This window comes from Mus caroli, chromosome 11 (genome assembly GCF_900094665.2).
Source record: "Mus caroli chromosome 11, CAROLI_EIJ_v1.1, whole genome shotgun sequence".
Taxonomy (NCBI): Eukaryota; Metazoa; Chordata; class Mammalia; order Rodentia; family Muridae; genus Mus; species Mus caroli.
In genome coordinates this window covers 57,265,517-57,286,503 of record NC_034580.1, presented here as the reverse complement: position 1 = coordinate 57,286,503, position 20,987 = coordinate 57,265,517, and the positions used below count along the sequence as shown (strand labels likewise).

The 20,987-nt window shown below is 42.0% G+C and overlaps 2 protein-coding genes across 30 annotated transcripts in view; one reads left to right on the top strand and one right to left on the bottom strand.

The window, feature by feature from the left end:
- The window catches only part of Pigl (phosphatidylinositol glycan anchor biosynthesis class L), a 56,733-nt gene extending 53,895 nt beyond the window's left edge, over positions 1-2,838 (bottom strand). The window contains exon 1 of one of the 2 annotated variants that reach the window (XM_029483997.1): positions 2,469-2,838. In XM_029483997.1, the coding sequence (XP_029339857.1) occupies positions 2,469-2,763 (295 nt within the window). In that variant the 5' untranslated portion in view covers positions 2,764-2,838. Of the gene's footprint in view, positions 1-1,985; positions 2,258-2,468 lie in introns of those variants that run through there. The other variant, XM_021177227.2, reaches the window with a different exon arrangement.
- The window catches only part of Ncor1 (nuclear receptor corepressor 1), a 142,434-nt gene continuing 123,595 nt past the window's right edge, over positions 2,149-20,987 (top strand). For 22 of the 28 annotated variants that reach the window (XM_029483981.1, XM_029483985.1, XM_029483980.1 and 19 more), the window contains exon 1: positions 3,365-3,540. The gene's annotated coding sequence lies outside the window, so the exon portion shown is untranslated. Of the gene's footprint in view, positions 2,226-2,887; positions 3,254-3,356; positions 3,541-3,706; positions 3,804-10,125; positions 10,218-20,987 lie in introns of those variants that run through there. The other 6 variants (XM_029483961.1, XM_029483963.1, XM_021177219.2 and 3 more) reach the window with 6 other exon arrangements.

Genomic DNA, 20,987 nt, shown 5'->3' with positions numbered 1-20,987 from the left:
TGTATAGCTCTGGCAGTCCTGGAACTCACTTTGTAGACCAGGCTGGCCTCGAACTCGGAAATCCGCCTGCCTCTGCCTCCCGAGTGCTGGGATTAAAGGCGTGCGCCACCACTACCCGGCTTGACCCAAATTTCTAAGTTCTATTAAAAATAATCTAGAAAATATTAATTAGAGGACATACTGAACCCATACTATCTTGCAAACAAATACAGCTTTGATGCAAATTTTGAAACAAATTTGTGTATAATTCAATTCTAATAATTATAAAACATAAAACAAGGGGGCAAGAGAGATGGCTGAGGTTTAGAGTAATCCATGCTCTTCAGGGAGACCCAGAATTCAGGTTCCTGTACTGACCTCCCCTCCCCCCAAGACAGGGTTTCTCTGTGTACTGTGTTTCTCAGTCCTGGAACTCCCTCTGTAGACCAGGCTGGCCTCGAATTTAGAGATCTGCCTGCCTCTGGAATGCTGGGACTAAAGGCATTTGCCACCCCTGCCCAGCAAGTTCCCAGCATTCTTATCGTAGTTCACAACTGGCTATGACACCTGTTCCAGGGAATCCAACATCCTCTTTTAGTCTTTGTGCACACCAGGCATTCATGTGCTACACATACATGCATACAAGCAAAACACTAATACATAAAATGTAAATTAAAAAAAAAAAGAAAAGAAGGTATTCTTTCCTTGTTTGGAGCCTCTCCACTCTCAGGAGTTTTTTTTTTTAATAAATTTACATTAACTCTGTTTAAAAACCAGGAATAATTCTCCCAAATTCAGCCAATTTTATAAATCAATCCTGATGATTTCTGTTTAAGATCAGTTATTTAAAAAGAAGAAAGCCGGGCGTGGTGGCGAACACCTTTAATCCCAGCACTTGGAAGGCAGAGGCAGGCGGATTTCTGAGTTCGAGGCCAGCCTGGTCTACAAAGCGAGTTCCAGGACAGCCAGGGCTATACAGAGAAACCTTGTCTCGAAAAACCAAAAACCAAACCAAACCAACCAACCAACCAAACAAACACCCGAAGAAGCTGGGCAGTGGTGGCGAATACCTTTAATCCCAGCACTTGGGAGGCAGAGGCAGGCGGATTTCTGAGTTTGAGGCCAGTCTGGTCTATAGAGTGAGTTCTAGGACAGCCAGGGCTATACAGAGAAACCCTGTCTCGAAAAAAACAAAAAACAAAAACCCCTGCACCCCCCAAAAAGAACAACACAACAACCACATGGGAAAAAAGGTCCTGAGCAATTTTGAAAATCAGCTTTATTGAGGTATACTTTACTATAAAATTCACCCCTGTATGTATACACTTCACGTTGTCCAGTCATCACCATATTTAGGGTATCCTGGTTTTCTCGTTTGTTTTTGTCTGTATCATTATGCAAGTCTCATTTTTGAAGAATACTTTTAACAAAACCTGGGTACAGATTAACTCTAAAATTATCTATAAATGTACTTTCTATTTGTCTGAAGTTAAAAAAATCTCCCAATTTGACACATGCATCTTTGTAGCAGAAAATCGGTTTCAAAGCAGCAGGAAGGTCTTTTGCTATATTAGGAAAGAAACTTGGTGGGCTGAGCAGACACAATACAGCTCAAATTGTCTGGTGCATGATTTTATTTGATCCTTTTGCAAATAGACGGTTCCTCAGGATAACAGGTCAGGCACAGCGGCTCACGCCTGGGATGCTAGACTACAGAGAGACTGTCTTAAAAAACAAAAACAAAAACAAAACATCCAGTACAGTCGCAGTTCCCAAAGGAACACGAAGGTACTGAACGGAACCAATGATGAACAACCACTTTTCTGCTTCTCGATTTGGTTAGGGTGGAATTCGCTCGGGGTTCCCTAACCTATCTGGGAAGTCGGCTGTTTCTGTCCCTAGACTGACCAGCACAGAGAAAGTAGCTACCTACGACAGAAAACCTTTCGGGAAGAAGCTGAGATCGGTTAGTTCCCTAACCCAGCGACCCTCCTACAGTCTCCTACCTGAGGAGAAGCAGAGCAGGGACACCTGCTGCTCCAGGCGTGCCAAGCCTAGCATGGTGGGAGCAAAGAACATGGCTTCATCGTCCGGGTGCGCGATCACTACAAGGGCCCGGCTTCCGGCTCCCGGCAGGCCCGCCTGCTCCGGAGACCTCATTCGTTCCTCTAAGTTCCAAACCCGGAGGAAGCCCCAAGTCAGGACAGCCAAGGCCACACACCAGAGACCCACCACGTCCATGCCGGGTAAGTGGCACTGCGCCTGCGCAGGAAGGCAGGCTGCGGGTGGACTCGGGCTCCCTGCGGGAAAACGGAACCAGCTGAAACTGCGTTCCGTGGGTCAGAGCGCGGCGGCGGCTGGAGACCAAGATTCGTGGTCTAGCGTGGAAACTAACACCCATACTGCGCCATCTCCTCGGTGGCGGAACCCTCTACCTGCTCCAGTTTCAGAGCTCAGCCGCACTTTGCGGTCTTAAGTGTCTTTCTTACCGTTCAGTGTGCTTAAAAGGAAGGAAGCATTTTTGGAGTTATTTTGAGATCGCGTCTCTCTTTCTGCGTGTTCCCCTGAACTCACTAGATGCAGACCATGCCGGCCTCGAGTTTGCAATGATTCCCATTCCTTTGCCTCCTGAGCTGGGATTTCAGGCGTGTCAGCACGCCGGCCAAAAGGGAAGCATTCTAAAACAAACGTCAGCATTCTCCTTTCAACTCGTTTTATGACTTCAAACTTTGTATAAAACAGCCCGTTACCCGGAATAAAAGTTTTTCCAAAGCGGGTCACCATTTGTTCTTTCTCAGATGGCGGCTTTGCTAGAGGAAAAAGTGGCTAAGAGGAAATGTCATTTCACTCGAAGGGTGAGGTCGGCAGGCCCCTAAATTCTCTTAAGAGGCAGAGATTAAGCAGAGCCACGCCGCGGAGGAGGCCTCGCCCGCCCTGCCGAGGAACACTCGGTGTGAAATTAACGTGCGTCCCAGCCACGTGGGCTGAGGTTTTTCTCTTTGGCGGCGAGGGGACGGGGCAGCCGCTTTGGCGGCGCGCAGGGGTCGCAAGGTTAACCTCGCGCCGGGCTCCCGGTCCTTTCCCACGCCTGAGGGGAAGGGCCCCGGGCGCGCGGGAGTGGCCGGCTCGCGGGGCCGCTCCAGGCCGAGGACGCGATGGCTGCCACGGCGGCGGCGGGTCGGGCCGGAGGCAGCGCTGCCGGGGCGGGCCTGAGTGCGAGGGACAACTTGAAAAGAACCGGCGCGGTGTCCGCGACCCAGGAAGCGAGGCCGCGGTAAGAGCCGCACTCCGTCCGCCCGGGGAGGGAGTCGTCTCCCCAACCCTCCGGAAGGAGGAGGAGCCCGAGTCGGAGCCGCCTCAGCGCGGTCGCCCGGCCTGAGGGGGAGGGAGTGGGGTTGAGGCAAGATGGCGGCTAAGGTGGCGAAGCTGCGGCGGCGGCGGCTGGAGTGAGCGCCCAGCTCGCCGCGCTGCCGAGCGAGGGCCGGGCGGAGGGCCGCGCGCCGGGGCCGCGCCCCGGTCGTCCGGCCGTGGGGCGCGCCGGCTCTCACTCGCCAGCTCCCGGTGAGTAGGCTCGGCGCCTGCAGCCCCGGCCTCCGGGCCCTGCTCGCCCGGGAGCTTCCTCGGGCTCCCAGGGCGCCAGCTTCAGATCGGCCGGGCCAGGGGCGTCGCGGAGGACGCAGGGTTAGGGCCTGTCCGAACCGCTGGTCTTTTCCTCTCCCTCCCCCAGGGGCGAGTCGGGTGCGGCGGGGAGTTCAGGCTAGACGAGTGGAGGCTCCTGGAGTTTGGAGGAAGAATGGCCTTAGGCGGGCGGACATCAGCCCGAGGTATCTGTCCATTTGGGAAGGGGCGTGCGGTGCCACCGAAGGGGGTGCGAGGATGGAGGGCCTCGGGTGGGGCCGGCGCAGGTGACTGTCCTAGGCCCACTCGGAGGGAGAGTTGGTGGCTGTTTGGCGAGTATGGAAGGGGTTAAGGAGGGTGACAGCGATGGACAAGTGTGTGAAGAGCAAACTAGTTCACCTTTCTAACTGGCCCACTTGAGGTATAATGGCGAAGGGTTGGTAGTGGTGCAGCTGCGAAGAGCAGCACCCTCTGCCTCCTGCCGTTTGTTATTGGTGTTTTCTTGTGCCAAGTGGGAGATTGCACCCCCCTTTTTTTGGGGAGACAACGACGACCGGAATTTGAGAAAGTACTTGAGAAAGCAACCTTAACGGAAAGGATACTGCGTTCTTAGAATTAGTGTGGCCCAAGAATAGTCATGCAAAGAAGTGGATGGGAATAAATGATGTTTGTGGAAAGTATTTTTGCCTAAGAAATGCCGGGTTGTATCTGCCACAGTGCCTGTTCAACATTGAAGAGTAGCGTTCTGGGTAATTTTAATCTTTGAGACTAGTATATTCACCTGCATCAGATTTGCTTGCTACCCTAATTATATCCTGTTGTATTGAAATGTAAATTCCTTGTGTGCACCCTGGTGAGAGAATTGGTGGGAGCCTAAACATGGCTGTATACAAAGAGCAACAGGCCTGGGATGTAAAACTGCCCTACACACAGTCATTCATATGTCCAGGGTATCTTGATTAATACTTGATGATGATTCTCATTCACAAGGACGGTATCTGGTGAATAAATGAAGAGCTGATGTTTTAAATTAATTAATTTTGTTTGTTTGAGACTATTTATGCCTGTAGCACTTGTTGGCCTGGAACTCCCTTTGTCACTGCCTATGTGGTGATGCTTGTACCTGCCATATTTTATTTAATTTTTTAATAGTTTCGGGAGATGTTTTAATATTTCTCCATGTTCCCCATTTAATATATTAAAATTTAACATACATTTACTGGATGAGTCAGTTCATATTTGTCTGGGCTCAAGCTCTGACTTACTTAGATATGTGTAAAAGTTACAGAAGAAATAAAGCTAAGTAACTAGATAAAAATCTTACATTCTTATTCTATTACAGCCCAGTGGTTGAATCAGCTTTAATTTCAGCAGTCCAAAGGCAGAGGCAGGTAGATCTCTGAGTTCGAGGCCAGGCTGATCTACAGAGTGAGTTCTAGAACAGCCAGGGCCACACAGAGAAACTTTGTTGTGTCAAAAACCAAAAGGAAAAAAAAAAAAAAAGAAAGAAAAGAAAACTGCAGTGGTTGTTTAGTTTATTTTAATATTTATAGCTTCCAGTTGCTTTGTCTTTAAGTGCACCTGTTAATGAAAATCAAACCGTATGTGTGTGTGAGTGTGTTTGTGTGTGTGTGTGTGTGTGTATATACACACATATCTAGAAAGTGATTACTTGCCATACCAAAACACTTCTTATCTTTTAGCAAAAGTTTACTGTATGTTGTAATACTCCTCCTGGGAAACTGTAATACTACAAATTGTAACTCTCTCTGCAATTAACTGGCATTTAGAACATGTTAAGCTTTTCTGTGTTTTAGTTTTCTTATCTCTAACGTTAGGAGAACTCTGTTTTCACAGGTTTTGTTCTTATGAGTCTACTCTGAGTAGTTATGAAACTGGAATGGGGCTACAGCCCATTTGGTAGAGAGCTTAGGCAGTGTGCACCCAGCCCCAGATTTGATTCCCTAGCAACACATAAAAGCAGACACATGTCCACTCGGGAGTTGGAGGCAGGAGGATTAGAAGTTCAAGATTGTCTACAGCTATATATTGAGTTTGAGGCCAATCTGGGATATTCATGACCTTGTTTCAAAAAAATTATGAAAATGCTTTAAACAGGTTAAGAGGATTATGCTTCTGTGAGAGTAATGCTTTATCTGCAAATCTCAAGTATTCACGTTACAACTCATCAGAATATACCTGTTGCTCATGTATTTATAGAGCTATGATTCTCTCCTATAAATTTTAAAAAAGATTATATTGCCTGGCATGGTAATCTTAACATTATGTATGTACAGATCTCTGTGAGTTTGAGGCAAGATTGGTCTACATAGTGAGTTTTAGGCCAGAAAAGGTTTAAATAGTGAGATTGTGTCTCAAGGAAGAGGAAGAAAAAGGAATATATATATATATATATATATATATATATGTGTGTGTGTGTGTGTATATATATATATATATATATTTTTTTTTAAAGATTTATTTTAAATATGTGAGTACAAAGTCCCTGTCTTCAGAACACACCAGAAGAGGGCGTCGGATCCCATTACAGATGGTTGTGAGCCACCATGTGGTTGCTGGGAATTGAACTCAGGACCTCTGGAAGAGTAGTCAGTCCTCTTAACCACTGAGCCGTCCGTCCAGCTGATAATATATAATTTTAACTGTCTCTTGTATTAAAAAAAATAAAATAAACTTGGGACTGGATAGATGATTGCATGGTTAAGAGCACTTTTTTGTTTGCAGGTGATCCAGACTTGGTTCCCAGCACCTATAAGGCAGCTCACTGCTGTCTGTAATTCCAGTTCTGGATCTGATGTTCTTGTCCTCTAAGGCACACATGTGATGCACATATATATACATGTAGGCAAACAGTTATTACACATAAAATAAAAATGAACAAATACATAGTGAACTCAAAAGTGTTGGACTGTCTGCAAGATGAAGAAAAAGAAAATGCAGGAAGTTAACCTCTTTGGATTTAATTGGATTGTAGTTTGTTCTGGACCAGGCAAATTCAGGTCACTCCAGTTTTTATAGCACTGAAGATTTACGCATGCATTTATTTACTCATTTTTGTGACATAATGAATTTTTTGTCATTGTCACTTGTTTTAGAAATCAAAGGCCTTTGTTTAGGCCAGAGATTGATGTAGGTGAATATCATGCTATTACTTTTTAGATCTCTCTCTCTCCTTTCCTCTCCTTCCCCCTCCTCTATTTTATTATTCATTTTTAATTATATCTTTTAATCTATCTTAGTTGTATTTTCATATTTTTATTGGCCCTGGAAATGGTACTGTTCTTATGCATTTAGTTACCCCCATCTTTTTTTTTTTTTAACTATTTAAAAATACATTTATGCTGGTCGGTGGTGGTGCATGCTTTTAATTCCAGCACTTTGGAGGCAGAGACAAGTGGGTCTCTGTGAGTTTGAAGCCAGCCTGGTTTATGAAGGGAGCTAAGGCTACACAGAGAAAATCAAAACATTTGTTTATTTATTGCGTGTGTGTATGTCCATGGCAGGTCTGGGAAGTGAAGGACAGCTTTCAGGAGTCGTTTGAGCACTGGTTGGCAGCCTTGATGCAGGGGCTTTTATCTGCTAAGTCATCTTACCATCTCTGTTACTAACTTGAGATGGTCTATGTTGTCCAGGCTGCCTGCCTAGAACTGAGCTCAGGTGATTCTTATGTCACAGCTACTTAGCTGAAAGTACAGGTGGCACCGTAGCGCCCTGCTTCATCTGTTCTTTTGTTCACACATATTTTATTAGACCATGGTGTAAAAGCAAGTAATAAAGGTTGATCAGAAGTGCTCTGAGCAGACTTAAAGATCAGAGACGTGTATATTTTCAGTTATTCAGTTGTTTTAGCTTGTATGAAGTACTTTTTATTTTTTAATTTTTTTTAAAGATTTATTTATTTATTATATGTAAGTACACTGTAGCTGTCTTCAGACACTCCAGAAGAGGGCATCAGATCTTTGTTACAGATGGTTGTGAACCACCATGTGGTTGCTGGGATTTGAACTCCGGACCTTCAGAAGAGCAGTCGGATGCTCTTACCCACTGAGCCATCTCACCAGTCCCTGAAGTACTTTTTATGTTAAATGCTATAAAGGCAAAAATAAGAGCTTTTAGTTTAAATTTTTTTTTTTTTTTAGTTTTAAATGAATTATAGATACAAGTAACTCAGTAGTCAGCATAATTGATATTTTGTTCTTGTACTTGAGGATACAAAAAGTAATTTTAATGGTTAAGAGGGGTTTTCTTTCTCTATCAGACCTCCTTAGGAATGTTGAAAAACTGTGAAAACAACTGCAGCATAGCAGCAGCTACGTGGATCACCTGGTTTTATTTTGGTATTTTTGTGGTCTTGTTTATTTTTTTTCTTGAACATTTACTATATTTCTGAGCCATTTTTGCTATCCCAGGAACTCCTGTGGTCAGAAAGTTACTTGGATAACATTCATCTCAACACTTGGGAGGCAGAGACAGGCGGATCTCTGAGTCCAAGGTCAGCCTGGTCTACAGAGTGAGTTCCAGGACAGCCAGGGCTATATAGAGAAACCCTGTCTCAAAAAACAAAACAAAACAAAAACCAACCAACCAACCAACCAACCAACCAAAAAACCCTAAAGAAAAGAAAGAAGGAAGGCAGGCAGGCAAGCAAGCTACTTGTGTAGTCTTCAGATACAACCTGTGCCCTCGACCCACTTGCCTTTGAAAGTCAGAGACATAGTAAACACACTGATGTGTGTCTGTGTAGCTCTTAGTTTAATACCTTATTGTTGTTAACTTTTAGCTGTGATCTCAAAAAACAAATTAAATTGGTTAAAATGAATTGCTTACAATTTGTAATTTGTAGAATCCTAGAGTGTATAGCCATATATAGATGTAGTTTTGTTTTATATTTGAATATTTTGAGGGTATGAATGGCTGAGAATGAAATGATCTGCCCAAGTTGCTATTGGGCAGGAACAAAAGCCATATTTCTGATATCTAGTATGGTGTTCATTTTATATATATATATATACCATATTATATATGAAGCAGTTGGGTTTGATGATGGATTTTTACCTAAAATTTGGACTGACTAGAAAAGGAGTGATTACTTGGATGTTCAGTGTAGGTATTGAATTTAAAATACTTTATAACATTACATTTCTGCAATGAATATTTTTTGAAGAAAATGCTACTGATGTGGTTGTCATGGGGCATTGTTTAGTTTGCTTAAGTTTTCCCTCTATTTTGATGAACATTTTACTTTACTTTTTTAGTTTTTTTGAGAAAGAGTTTCAATGTATAGTCTTGGCTGTCCTGGGACTCATTCTGTAGACCAGACTGGCTTCAGACTCAACAGAGATTCATCTGCCTCTACCTGCTTCTTCCAGATTGCTAGGATTAAAGGCATATGCCACCTCCGCCTAGCTTGATGAACATTTTAAATAAATAGATTTTTCAAGGTTATTCTGACCTAGTTACATTTAATGAAATTTAAGTATTATAGTGGTGGAAATTTTATTATCAGTAATTTGCGTGTTTCTCTTACTCTGACTCTAGATATAAGAAACAATTTGTATTTATTTTCAAATTTTAATTTGATTTTATATGTATGAGTGTTTTGCCTACATTTGTGTCTGTCTCCCACATGTATTCTGGTGCTCATTGAAGACCAGAAGAGGCCGTTGAGCCTCCTGAGTTGCTATGTGGGTATCGGGAATTAAACCTGAGTTGTCTGGAAGAGCAGCCAATGCTTTTACCACAGTGCCATCACTCCAGCCTACATTTTATTTTAAAAAATGTTTTAAGCAGGGTCTTGCTGACCAGGCTGGCTTCAGTCCTTTTGCCCCAGCTCTCTTCCTGTTGCAGTTGCCCCAGGCCCAGCTCATTTTACAATAAGTCCATTTGTAGTCAGTTTGTTGGCTGTTGTTTCCCACCCACCACACCTCACGGCTGGCAATCTGATTCCAGGCCTAGAACGTACTACTAAGCTGTATCCTTAGCCCTGTAATAGTAATTTTCTAAAAATACTCATGCCATAACATTTATTTTAAAGGAAAAGCTGTATTACTTATTCATTCATATTCTCGACACCTTACTTCCCCGTTTTTGAGACAGGATCTCTCTATGTAGTTCTGGCTGTCCTGGAGTTTCACAGTGTAGACCAGGCTGACCCCAAACTCAGAGAGATCCTCCTGCCTCTCCCTCCACTCTCCCTCCAGAACGCTACCATGCCTGGCTGTATTAGTCTGTTTTGTTTTGTTTGTTTTTTGTTTTTTCGAGACAGGGTTTTTCTGTGTAGCCCTGGCTGTCCTGGAACTCAATCTGTAGACCAGGCTGGCCTCGAATTCAGAAATCCGCCTGCCTCTGCCTCCCGAGTGCTGGGATTAAAGGCATGCGCCACCACCGCCCGACTGTATTAGTCTGTTTTAGTTCATAATTTTTACATAGATAATAGTGAAGCATGACTATTTGTCTATTTATAACATCTGAGCTATTATATCTACCTACTTTGCATTTTATTATGAGTTTTTCCAGATTGGATGTGGTGGTTCCTGCCTGCAATCCCGTGGAAGCAGAGGCAGGAGGATCCCAGCAAATTGAAGATAGTTGTTACACAGGTAGGACTAGTTACCAAGACCCGTCTCACCCTGCCCCTCCAAAAGAGCTGTATTTTTTCTCCCGTTAAACTACCCTCTTTTGTGGATTGTTCTTTTTCCACATTGCTCTCTCAAACCCTACTATATAAACTTTTTTTCAGTGATTTAATGATGTTTCACTTCAACCAGGAGGTCCCCCTCCTATTTCCTTTAAAGTATATATTTTTGTTCTGGATATTATTTTTTATTTATTTTTATTTTTTATTTTTTGGTTACTGAGTTTGTTTGTTTTTGAGACAGGGTCTTGAAGGGTTAGCTCTGACTCCATCTGGAGCTCAGGCTCTTTTTGAGAATGTGGTACTGGGACTGCAGGCATGAACTTCCATGCCTGGCTAGGAGTTGCTGATGGATTCAGAATGTGATACTCAAGTGCATGTCCGTTTGGTCGCCTTTAAACTGTGAGGCCCTTGTAAGCCTGTATACATTTAAGTTTAATAGAATTGTGTTTCTCTCTACCTCATTCCTGGAGTAGTGGATGTTTGTTGAGTATGTAAAAGATAAGAGCCTATGAGCTAGCTTTTAGTGTGTTTGCTATAGAAGAGGTCTAATACAATACATGGCAATTAGTGTTGAATAGTTTTTGAAAATGAAAAAAAAAAAAAGAAGTGCACTCACTTTATTGAAATAGCAGTGAATTATCAAAGCACTTCTTTCAGAAAAAAAGTCCTGCTAGTTCATTGGGACTTTTATGAGGATGGGAAGGTAGACATGGAGATTGGTTTGTCCATGATAGCATTTTAGTTCCAGATACTATTGGATATAAGAATGTTTTTTTAACAAGTAAGCAGGGAAGGAAGTTTGGGAGTAATTTCAGTGCTAGAAAAATTATATGAATTAGAAATTTGGAGTGCTTGGTTTATAGGATGTGTTACAATATAGACATAAATCCTTAAGTACCTTAGTCTGAAACAAAAGGCTATCAGATGATTTTGATTTTCTTCTTCTTGTTGTGTACTTGAAATGTGGACTGCTTACCTGTGTGAGTGTGTGTGGGCACGCCTGCCTTCCTGCCTGCCTGCCTGCCTGCCTGCTNGCCTGCCTGCCTGCCTGCCTGCCTGCCTGCTTGCCTGCCTGCCTGCCTGCCTGCCTGCCTGCCTGCCTGCCTGCCTGCCTGCTGCCTGCTTGCCTGCCTGCCTGCCCGCCTGCCTGCCTGCCCGCCTGCCTGCCTGCCTGCCTGCCTGCTTGCCTGCCTGCTTGCCTGCCTGCCTGCTGCCTGCCTGCCTGCCTGCCTGCCTGCCTGCCTGCCTGCCTGTGTGAGAGCATGTGAGTCTGCCTGCCTGCAGGATGACAGTGTAGAAATGAAATGGAACCCAGGTCCTTGCTCACAGTAGACAAGTGCTATACCACTGATGTAGCCTCAATTCTAGAATATATTGTGCATTTTGTTTGTTTGTTTGAGACAAGGATTTGCTTTGTTATCCAAGCTGACCTTGAACTTCTGAGTTGAAATAATCCTGTCTTGGCCTCCTGAATAGCTGTTTCTTCAGGCATCCACCATAATGCCAGGTTTGGCTCTTAGGTTTTTATAAGGACATCTTTATGCTTGTGGACTGCCCTTTTCCTTGTGCTTGTTAATCCGTTGAGTTTTTTGCTCATCCACAGTTCAGATTCAGAACAATCTGGTTTTAGGCAGTTTATACTCCTTGGCAATAACATAGCATAATTTTGAACATGTTTGAAATAATTATAATCATCCAAAACACATCATACACATCACACAAATAAAAATATTTTAAAGTAATGAAAATTTAAATATCTTTAGATAGGAGTTCAAAGACATGCTTATTATTACTTTAAACATATTTGAGACTTTGATTTGTCTAATTATTTTCTCTTGATGTGTATATTGCATTTTCCTTTACATTGCTTTATGATTTTAGCATTGGTAGGGTTAGTCACTAGTTCCTTATTCTGTTTACTTTAGACTTTGTTCTGGTCTGTGAATTCTTGGGTAAACTTTACATTTTGTGGAGTTCAAAAAGAAATCTTGGTGTTGAGAAAAAAGAAAGATAGTTTTGTGGGTAAATGTGTTCAGACCCAAGTCTGAGGCCCCAATTTCAGATCTGTAGTACTTTTAGAAAATGGGAGACTCTAGAAACTGGGGCAGGGAGACAGGAAGAAGTCAGTTTTCACACAATTAATCTATGATTTCAGTATCCTCAATAGTTAGTATTTACAGTAAAACTTCAGTAAGTTGTTCCCCAACCCATGTGATACAGGCTGGGATTAAAAGCATGTGCCACCACCATGTGACTCGATCTTTTTTTTTTTTTTTTTTTTAAATGTAAGTACACTGTAGCTGTCTTCAGACACACCAGAAGAGGGCATCTTATTCCATTACAGGTGGTTGTGAGCCACTATGTGGTTGCTGGGATTTGAACTCAGGACCTTCGGAAGAGCAGTCAGTGCTCTTAACCATTGAGCCATCTCACCAGCCCCTTAATAAATGTTTTAAAATAAAATTATAATTTTTAAATAAATATTTTTTTCTTTTTACTTTTATGTACATTGGTGTTTTGCTTGCCTTTATGCCTGTTTGAGGGTATTGGGTCCCCTGGAACTGCAGCTACAGACAGGTGTGTGATGCTGTATTGATGCTGGGAATTGAGCCTGGGCCCTCTGGAAGAGCCACCAGTGGTTTGATTTTGTTTTTTTGCTTTAATTTTTTTTTTTTTTTTTAAGTTTCAGAGGACTAGTCAGTTTCACAGTAACTGTTTAATGCTGTTGTTTTGTGAATCTTCAAACTATGAATAAAGGAGCTCCATTTTGTTTTTTAAATTCATGAATTTTTTTTTTTTTTTTTTTTTTTTTTGGTTTTTCGAGACAGGGTTTCTCTGTGTAGCCTTGGCTGTCCTGGAACTCACTTTGTAGACCAGGCTGGCCTCGAACTCAGAAATCCGCCTGCCTCTGCCTCCCGAGTGCTGGGAGTAAAGGCGTGCGCCACCACGCCTGGCTTTATGAATTCTTTTTTGAATGCTTACTGTAAGTCCACTTATGTCCTTATGAAAGTTTTTCTTTGAATATCATGCTTTCTGGAGTCTAGGGTAATTTAATTTAACTTGATTTTCTGTTTTGCTTCTATGCATCTGTCTTTTATTTTATTTTATTTTTGTGTGTATATGTGTGTGTGTGTGAGTATATGTGTGTGTACCATAATGCATGCAAAAATCCACTGGCGGTCAGAAGAGGTGCTGAATTTCCTGGAACTGGAGTTGCCACTGTTTGTGATCTGCCATTTGGATACTAGAGCTGAGTGAGCCCTGGTTTTCTGCTAGAGCAATACATATTCTAACTCCCAAGCCATCTCTCCATCCCCCTGTGGCCTATTTTTTTGTTTATTCTTTTGTTTTGAAAGAAATGTTTATTTACTTTGTGTATCTATGCAACTTTTGTGAGATTGTTCTCTCTTTCCATCATGTGAGTCCCAGGTTATAATTTAGGACATCTGGCTTAGCAAGTACTGGAGAGCCATCTAGCTGGCCCTATTTATCTATCTTCTAAGTAAGACGTTAAGCTGTCATGTGTGACTTTTTTTGTTTTTTGTTTTTCTATATAGGGTTTCTCTGTGTAACAATCCTGGCAGATCTGGAACTCATTCTGTGAGCCAGACTGACTTTGAATTCACAGAGATGCACCTACTTTTGCCTCCTAAGTGCAGGGTTAAAGTCCTGTGCCACTACTGCCTGGTTTGTTTTTTTAAAAAAAATTTAACAGTAATGCTTTATAAGAGAAAATTTATTCTAGTATTATACAAATTACAGGATTTGGTTATATGATTTCTAGTTTCTATTCTCTCTGGAAGCCAGACTTCCAGATAATTGACTTTCTTTAAATCATTCCCAGTCTGGAGAGCTTTAGTTTGTTAGTTTGAAATTGGTCCTTCTTAGCCTGCCTAACATTCTTGAGAGGTTAAACTGGAACCTTGGGCCTCTCTATGGGAATCAGTAAAACTTCAATAGTTTGCTGTAATTTTCTGACGTGCCACAGAGGACATTTTACTTTGTTCTCTCTGTGTGTAGTTTTGTTTTAAAATCAGGTTTTATTACCTTATCAGTTAAAAATGGAACTGTAGGGGTTGGAGAGACGGCTCTGCAGTTAACAGTACTTGTTGCTCTTGTAGAGGACTTGGCTTTGATTCCTAGCACTACGTGGTGGATCGCAACCATCTGTAGCTCCATTTTCCATGGAATCCAATGCCTTTTTCTGACCTCCACTGGCACTAGACATGCATGTGCTCACACATATATGCAGAGAAAACACTCAGGCACATAAAATAGAACAATCTAAAGAATAGAAATAGAATTGTATTCACATTGGTGAAATGTGGTCTTCCTTCTCATTGGTAGATTCGTTCTTGCTTCTCTAAAGAGTCATCTGAAGACTTGCCACAGAGAAGTATATTTTTAGATATTTTTCCAAGATAGCGTAGGCCACCTTGAAAACCTGTCCAAGTACATTTTGGTTATGCAAAGACTATAGGCTAAAAGCCAGGAGTTCCTGGTGAGAGGAGGATTAGCCTTTTATTTTTGGCAGATTGTATTTGAAATTTTGTTGTTTCAGGGTATGTGTGTGTTATAAGAAGGTTCAAACAGGTATCTGGTATCTAAATAAAATTTCATTTTGCCATTTTTTGTTTTTGAGACAGGGTCTCACTACGTAGACCTGGCTGTCCTGGAACTCATTGTGTAGACCAGGCTGGCCTCAACTCATAGAGATCCACCTAGCTCTACCTCCCTCATACTGGGATTAAAGGTGTGTGCCACCACTGCCTGGCTCCTCTTGCCATATTTTATCTTTTGGTTGTATAGTGTAAGAGTCTGGTTTTATCTGTCTGTGGCATCCAGAGATATGCTTGTCTCATAACAGTGACATCTAGGTTTAACATTATTTTCAGCCTAAAGCATTATATGTATCAAAATTTATATGAGGCAGTTGCTTATAAAATCCTAGTTTCTTTTTAACTTTTAATTTTGGAGAGACAGGGTCTCATGTAGCTCTTACTGGCCTCAGAGGTACTGAGACAGTAAAGCTGGCCTTGAACTTCTGGTCATTCTGCCTCCACCTTTTGAGTGCTGGGTCTACAAGGGTGTACTTTGATATTTGGCTTGACGAAGTTTCTTTTCTTTTCTTTTTTTTTTTTTTTTTTTTTTTTTTTTTGGGTTTTCGAGACAGGGCTCCTCTGTGAAGCCCTGGCTGTCCTGGAACTCAATCTAGATCAGGCTGGCCTCGAACTCAGAAATCTGCCTGCCTCTGCCTCCCGAGTGCTGGGAGTAAAGGCATGCCCCACTATGCCTGGCTCTTGACGAAGTTTCTTAAAGAGTTCACAGAGCTTTTACATTTCATGAGTTGAGGATACTAAGCCTGAGTTACTGGGCTTTGTTCCCAGGAACTGAATTTACAGCTCATGGGATGCCTTAGTAGGTAAAGGCACTTGCTACTAGGCCTGACCACCTGAGTTCAATCCCCAGAGCCCAAGTGGTGGAAGGAGAGGACCAATCCTACAAGTTGTCCTCTGCTACCCTCCCCCATGCATACACAAATACACACTAAGTAAGTAAATGTAAAAGTGATTTTAAAAAGAACTGAATTTATAGTTTGACATTGGCATTGAAAATGCCTCCCTTCCTTTCAGCTCTAGCTTTAAATTAGTTTGTTTTTATTTTAGTTGGTTTTAAACCACAGGGTATTCTGTAGAGGTATCTCGATGCCCCAGGACCAGAGTGAGTAGTAAAGGGAAAACCAGATGGTAGCAGACCTGAAAAGAGAGATTCTAGGTTGGCACATTGTTACTGAATCAGAGGTTTTGCCTTTGTGTCTTTGGCTTGTATATAAGATGTTTGAAAGAGTGCACTAGTTAGGAAACAGAAGGTCTGAACTTGCTGTTTGTGTTATGGATGAGTTGAGGGTGGAGGTCATATAAAGTCTCCAGGCTGAAGTTAAATGAGATTGGAATGGAATGTAACCCACAAATTTGTATGTCATTAAGAGCTAGTCCTGTGATTTTGTGATTTGTTACTTACTGGCTCTATTTTTTTTTTTTAAGATGTATTTATTTGTTTATTATATGTGAGTACACTGTAAGCTGTTTTCAGACACTCCAGAAGAGGGTGTCAGTACGGATGGTTGCAGGAATTTGAACTCAGGACCTTCAGAAGAGCAGAGCTATCTCTCCAGCCCTACTTACTGGCTCTTATGTTGGAATAGTTTATTTTATTTATGAGATTTCAAAGTCAAACTTAACTAAAATTATTCCTCAAAACCTAGGACATTCTGTGTATTACTGATAAAAGAGAGAAACAGATAAATCATTCACCTTATAGTAATATTGAATGCAGGTGACAGATAGTGAACATTAGACTGCAAACTAAAGCAACGAAACAAAACCCTTTACCTTATACCACATGGAGTCCTCTCAGCTCCTGTCTTTGCGCTTAGTTGTTTGTTCATAGCTTAGGCTGGCCTTGAACTCATAACCCTCATCCTCCCTAAACCTTCACAAAATATTCACGAACATTCATATATAAGAGCAAGATACAAGCCGGAAGTGGTGGCACATGCCTTTAATCCCCGGCACTTGGGAGGCAGAGGCAGGCAGATTTCTGAGTTTGAGGCCAGCTTGGTCTACAGAGTGAGTTCCAGAACAGCCAGGGCTACAGAGAAACCCTGTCTGAGAGCAAGATACAGCATAATGTCTATGTAGTGTGCTATCATTATGTGATTGTGCTTACATGTGTATAGAATGTTTCTAAAGGACACTCTGCTTTTGGTTGCTTTCTGGGATGTGAAATTGATTTTTAAATTTTATAATCTTGGTACTTTAAAAAACTTCTGATTCAGATGTATTTTACTTATTTCTAAAAACAAACTTATAACCCTCTTCTTCCACCCAACACCCCACTACTGTTGGCTTTTTAACCACTTCTATCCAAGCAAGTGCATGTACACAGATGAGGCTTGGCCCTGAATGGTTTGAGTGCCCGGTTCTTCTAAACATCTGCACTTGATATTAGCCAAAAGATGAGACATGATCACGCTTCTGCTTGCTACAGAACCTACAAAGTATTGTAGAGAACACCAGCTTCTCCTGTTGTTGCTGCTGCTGATTGATACTGGGAAAGTTGCTAAATCCTGTTCCTCAGACCTATTAAGTCAGTTAGGTGATCTCAAAATTTGCTGACTTGCATGCCTTGTGTCTTGGAGGAAACGGGCAGAGGCAACAGCTAGTCTTAGTGCTCTCATTGCTGTATAACATGAGTGAAATCATCCTCTAAAATACACACCCCTTACAGTCACACAGGTGATTTTTAAAGTTTCTTCTCAAAATTGTTTTAAATTAAATTGAACGTCACTTCTGGAAAATTTTATTTTCTAAACCTAATGGGGTAAAGACTGAAAAAAATATGATGAAGTTGGCCCAAGTTTGCTCACTGACCCCCTGAGTGTCTTTGCCTAGCAGGTACAAAACTCTGGCTTTGATTCCCAGCATGAAGGGGGCGGGGAGGGGGGGGAACAACAGCAAAGCTAGAGTAGACAACTGTTAGTGGGCTGTGATAGAGTGATAGCAGCTGATAGAGTGCCTGCCTAGCCCTGGGGAGGTGGAGCGAGGAGCAGAGGGCCAAGGTCATCTCCAGCTACCCAGCTAGTTCAGGGCTGTCTACAGGAGACAGTGTGGGGAGGGGGGTCACAAAATATTAACTGTGGATATATATATATATACACACACACTCATACACATATACATATGTATATATATATTTATTCTTTTGTTTTGTTTTGTTTTCTTGGTTTTTCGAGACAGAGTTTCTCTGGGTAGCCCTCTGCTGTCCTGGAACTCACTCTGTAGACCAGGCTGGCCTGGAACTCAGAAATCCTCCTGCCTCTGCCTCCCAAGTGCTGGGATCAATGGCGTGCGCCGCCACCACCGCCCGGCTAATTACTCTTTTTTTTAAAGATTATTGCATATGAGTACACTGTTGCTGTCTTCAGACACACCAGAAGAGGGCATCTTATTCCATTACAGATGGTTGTGAGCTACCATGTGGTTTCTGGGAATTGAACTCAGGACCTCTGGAAGAGCAGTCAGTGCTTTTAACCAGTGAGCCACCTCTCCAGTCCGTATATATTTAATCTTAATATATGTAAATAATCCTGCCCTCCAAATTAGTATATGTATACTTGTATATGCATGTATCAAGTCTTTGTCATGAAAATCTTATGTTTTTATGTTATTCAAGTAGGATTTCTATATCTACATGTATCTCTTTTCACTGTAGACTAAGCTGGCCTCAAATTCAGAGATTTGCCTGCTTCTGCCTCCTGAGTTTTGTGATTTATGGTGTGGCTGCTGCCGCCGCCACCACCACTGCCATCACCCCCTTGTTAGTATTCCTATCTTCATTATACCTAAACCTATAATTATGCTCTAGGATGGAATATCCAGTAGTAGAAACATAAAGACAACTCATTTCTCTTTAGTCAGTCTATGAATTCAATATTTAGATTCTTCTAGACGGTTTTTTCTTTCCTTTGAGACACAGAGTTGCTAATTATTGCTCAGGCTGGCCTTGAAATTGTTTTATATCCCAGACAGACCTGGCCTCTCTTGCCTCTCAGCCTTCTGAGGAGCTGGGATTATAAACCAGTGCTACAAGGCCTGGCTTTATCCAGAAATTGTGTTGGGCTTTTTTGGGCTACTTTATTGGTTCTTCTATCTACCACCCTTCCAACCCTCACTCCACTCTAACCCCTTCCAACCCTCACTCCACTCTAATCCCTTCCAACCCCCCAACACTAGGTAGGAGAGAAGGAAGGTTAGAGGGGAAAGGGGCACAAACCTCTCTCTCTAGACCACTTCCTGCTGATTAGGGACATAGGGTTTGGCAAATCCAGCCTCTGTCACCAGGGTATCTCCACCCATCAACCCAGCAATCTAGGAGGAGGAGCAGTTGCCTCAGGCCTCTCAGCCCTCTGGCATTTAATACCCTCTCAACAGTCCCCAGATTTTCAAACCAACTATCTTCAGCTGGCAAAAATCACGCCTCTCCTTAGAGCATGAGACAGTCATAGTTACCGGCTGTGGACAGTCTGAAGCAGCATCATAGTCCACGACTGGGATTAAAACAAAAACATCCACATAACAAAACTGAGTTTTTAAAGAAACAAAAATTTTCACTACAATTTTTATTACACCTGAAAAGATTACTTTAGTTCTTGAGTGAAAGACATGATTTGTTAAATGCAAAAGGCAAAGGCTTTAAAAAAGAAGCAACTACAAAGCACAGAGAAGGGAACTGTGTTCTTTCAGACATAAAAATGTCACCACACTGTCCTACTTCAAAGTGTCAGGCTAGTGAAGAGGTTTTAGGCTGGGCACTCGAGTTTGACCTCTGAAACCCATGAAATGCAGAAGGAGACAACTGACTCCACAGAGTTATTTTCTGACAACCACCATCTTACTGTGTTGTGTATGTACACGTGTGTGTACAAATAATAATAAAAAAGTATTTTTAAGACCAAATTAACTAGTGAGCAGTATTCTCATACTTGGTAATAGAAATAACTTTCCTTTACATATTGTTTCAATCTCAAAAACGTACTGGAGGGGCTGGATATATTGCTTAGGAGTCAAGAATACATGGTGCTCTTGTAGAGGTTCTAGGTATAGTTCCTAGCACCCACGTGGTAGCTCACAGCTATATATAACCCCAGTTCAGGGAATTCAACACTCCACTCTGACCTTCTCCTCTTGCATGTTCTGCACATACTTACATTCAGGTTAAATAAATCAAAGAAATAAATAAATGAAATAAAATTAATAAAATGGTCATAGAGCAGTAAGTATAACCAAGAGTTGTCTATATATTGTTGATGTTTAAGAAAACTTTACTTGCTTTGGCTTTAAGAACTTTTAAACATTTATTTGTGTGTGTGTGTATGTATATGTGCTATAGTGTACCTGTGGTAGTAAGATGAAGCCAGTTCTTTCCTTCTATCATGTGGGTTCTGGGCTAGAACATAGGTTGCCATGCTTGGCCACAGATGCTGTTATCTGCTGAGCCATCTTGCCAGCTCCTTTGTTTTGAAAAAAATAGTGTTATAGATTGTTATCCTTCTTGAGATGTTATTATCCCTGAGTAGATTCTTTTTACATTATATGTGTATTATAAATTATACGTATTTTGTTTGTAATATATGCTAATATTTGGTGAAATGTCAACATTTTTGAGTTCTGTCTGTCTTAAAATGTATAGCTGTAGCTATTGTAACTCCGGTACAGCTCTCTCTTTTTTTTTTTTTTTTTTTTTGGAGACAGGGTTTCTCTATGTAGCCCTGACTGTCCTAGAACTCCCTCTGTAGCCCAGACTGGCCTTGAACTCAGAAATCCACCTGCCTCTGCCTCCCAAGTGCTGGGATTAAAGGCGTGCGCCACCGCCACAGCCTGGCCACAGTTTGTTATATAAATGTACTATGGTCTATGAACTTTGAGTTGAGAGTTTCTGTAATTTGTCTTACTGTGGTGCTGTAGTAAACGCCTTTTGAATGTCAACATGTGATATTCCAGGATCTCCAGGATATTTACTTAATTATTAAAGAGTAACAAGGATGTCATTTTTTTCACCAAGTAGATAAATTGGGACAATTAACTGTCAAGAAAGAAAACAAGGGGGAGGGGGCAGGAGAGAAGCCCAGAGGGCCAAGCAAATGAATGGAAATATGCAGCTGTGGGGTGGG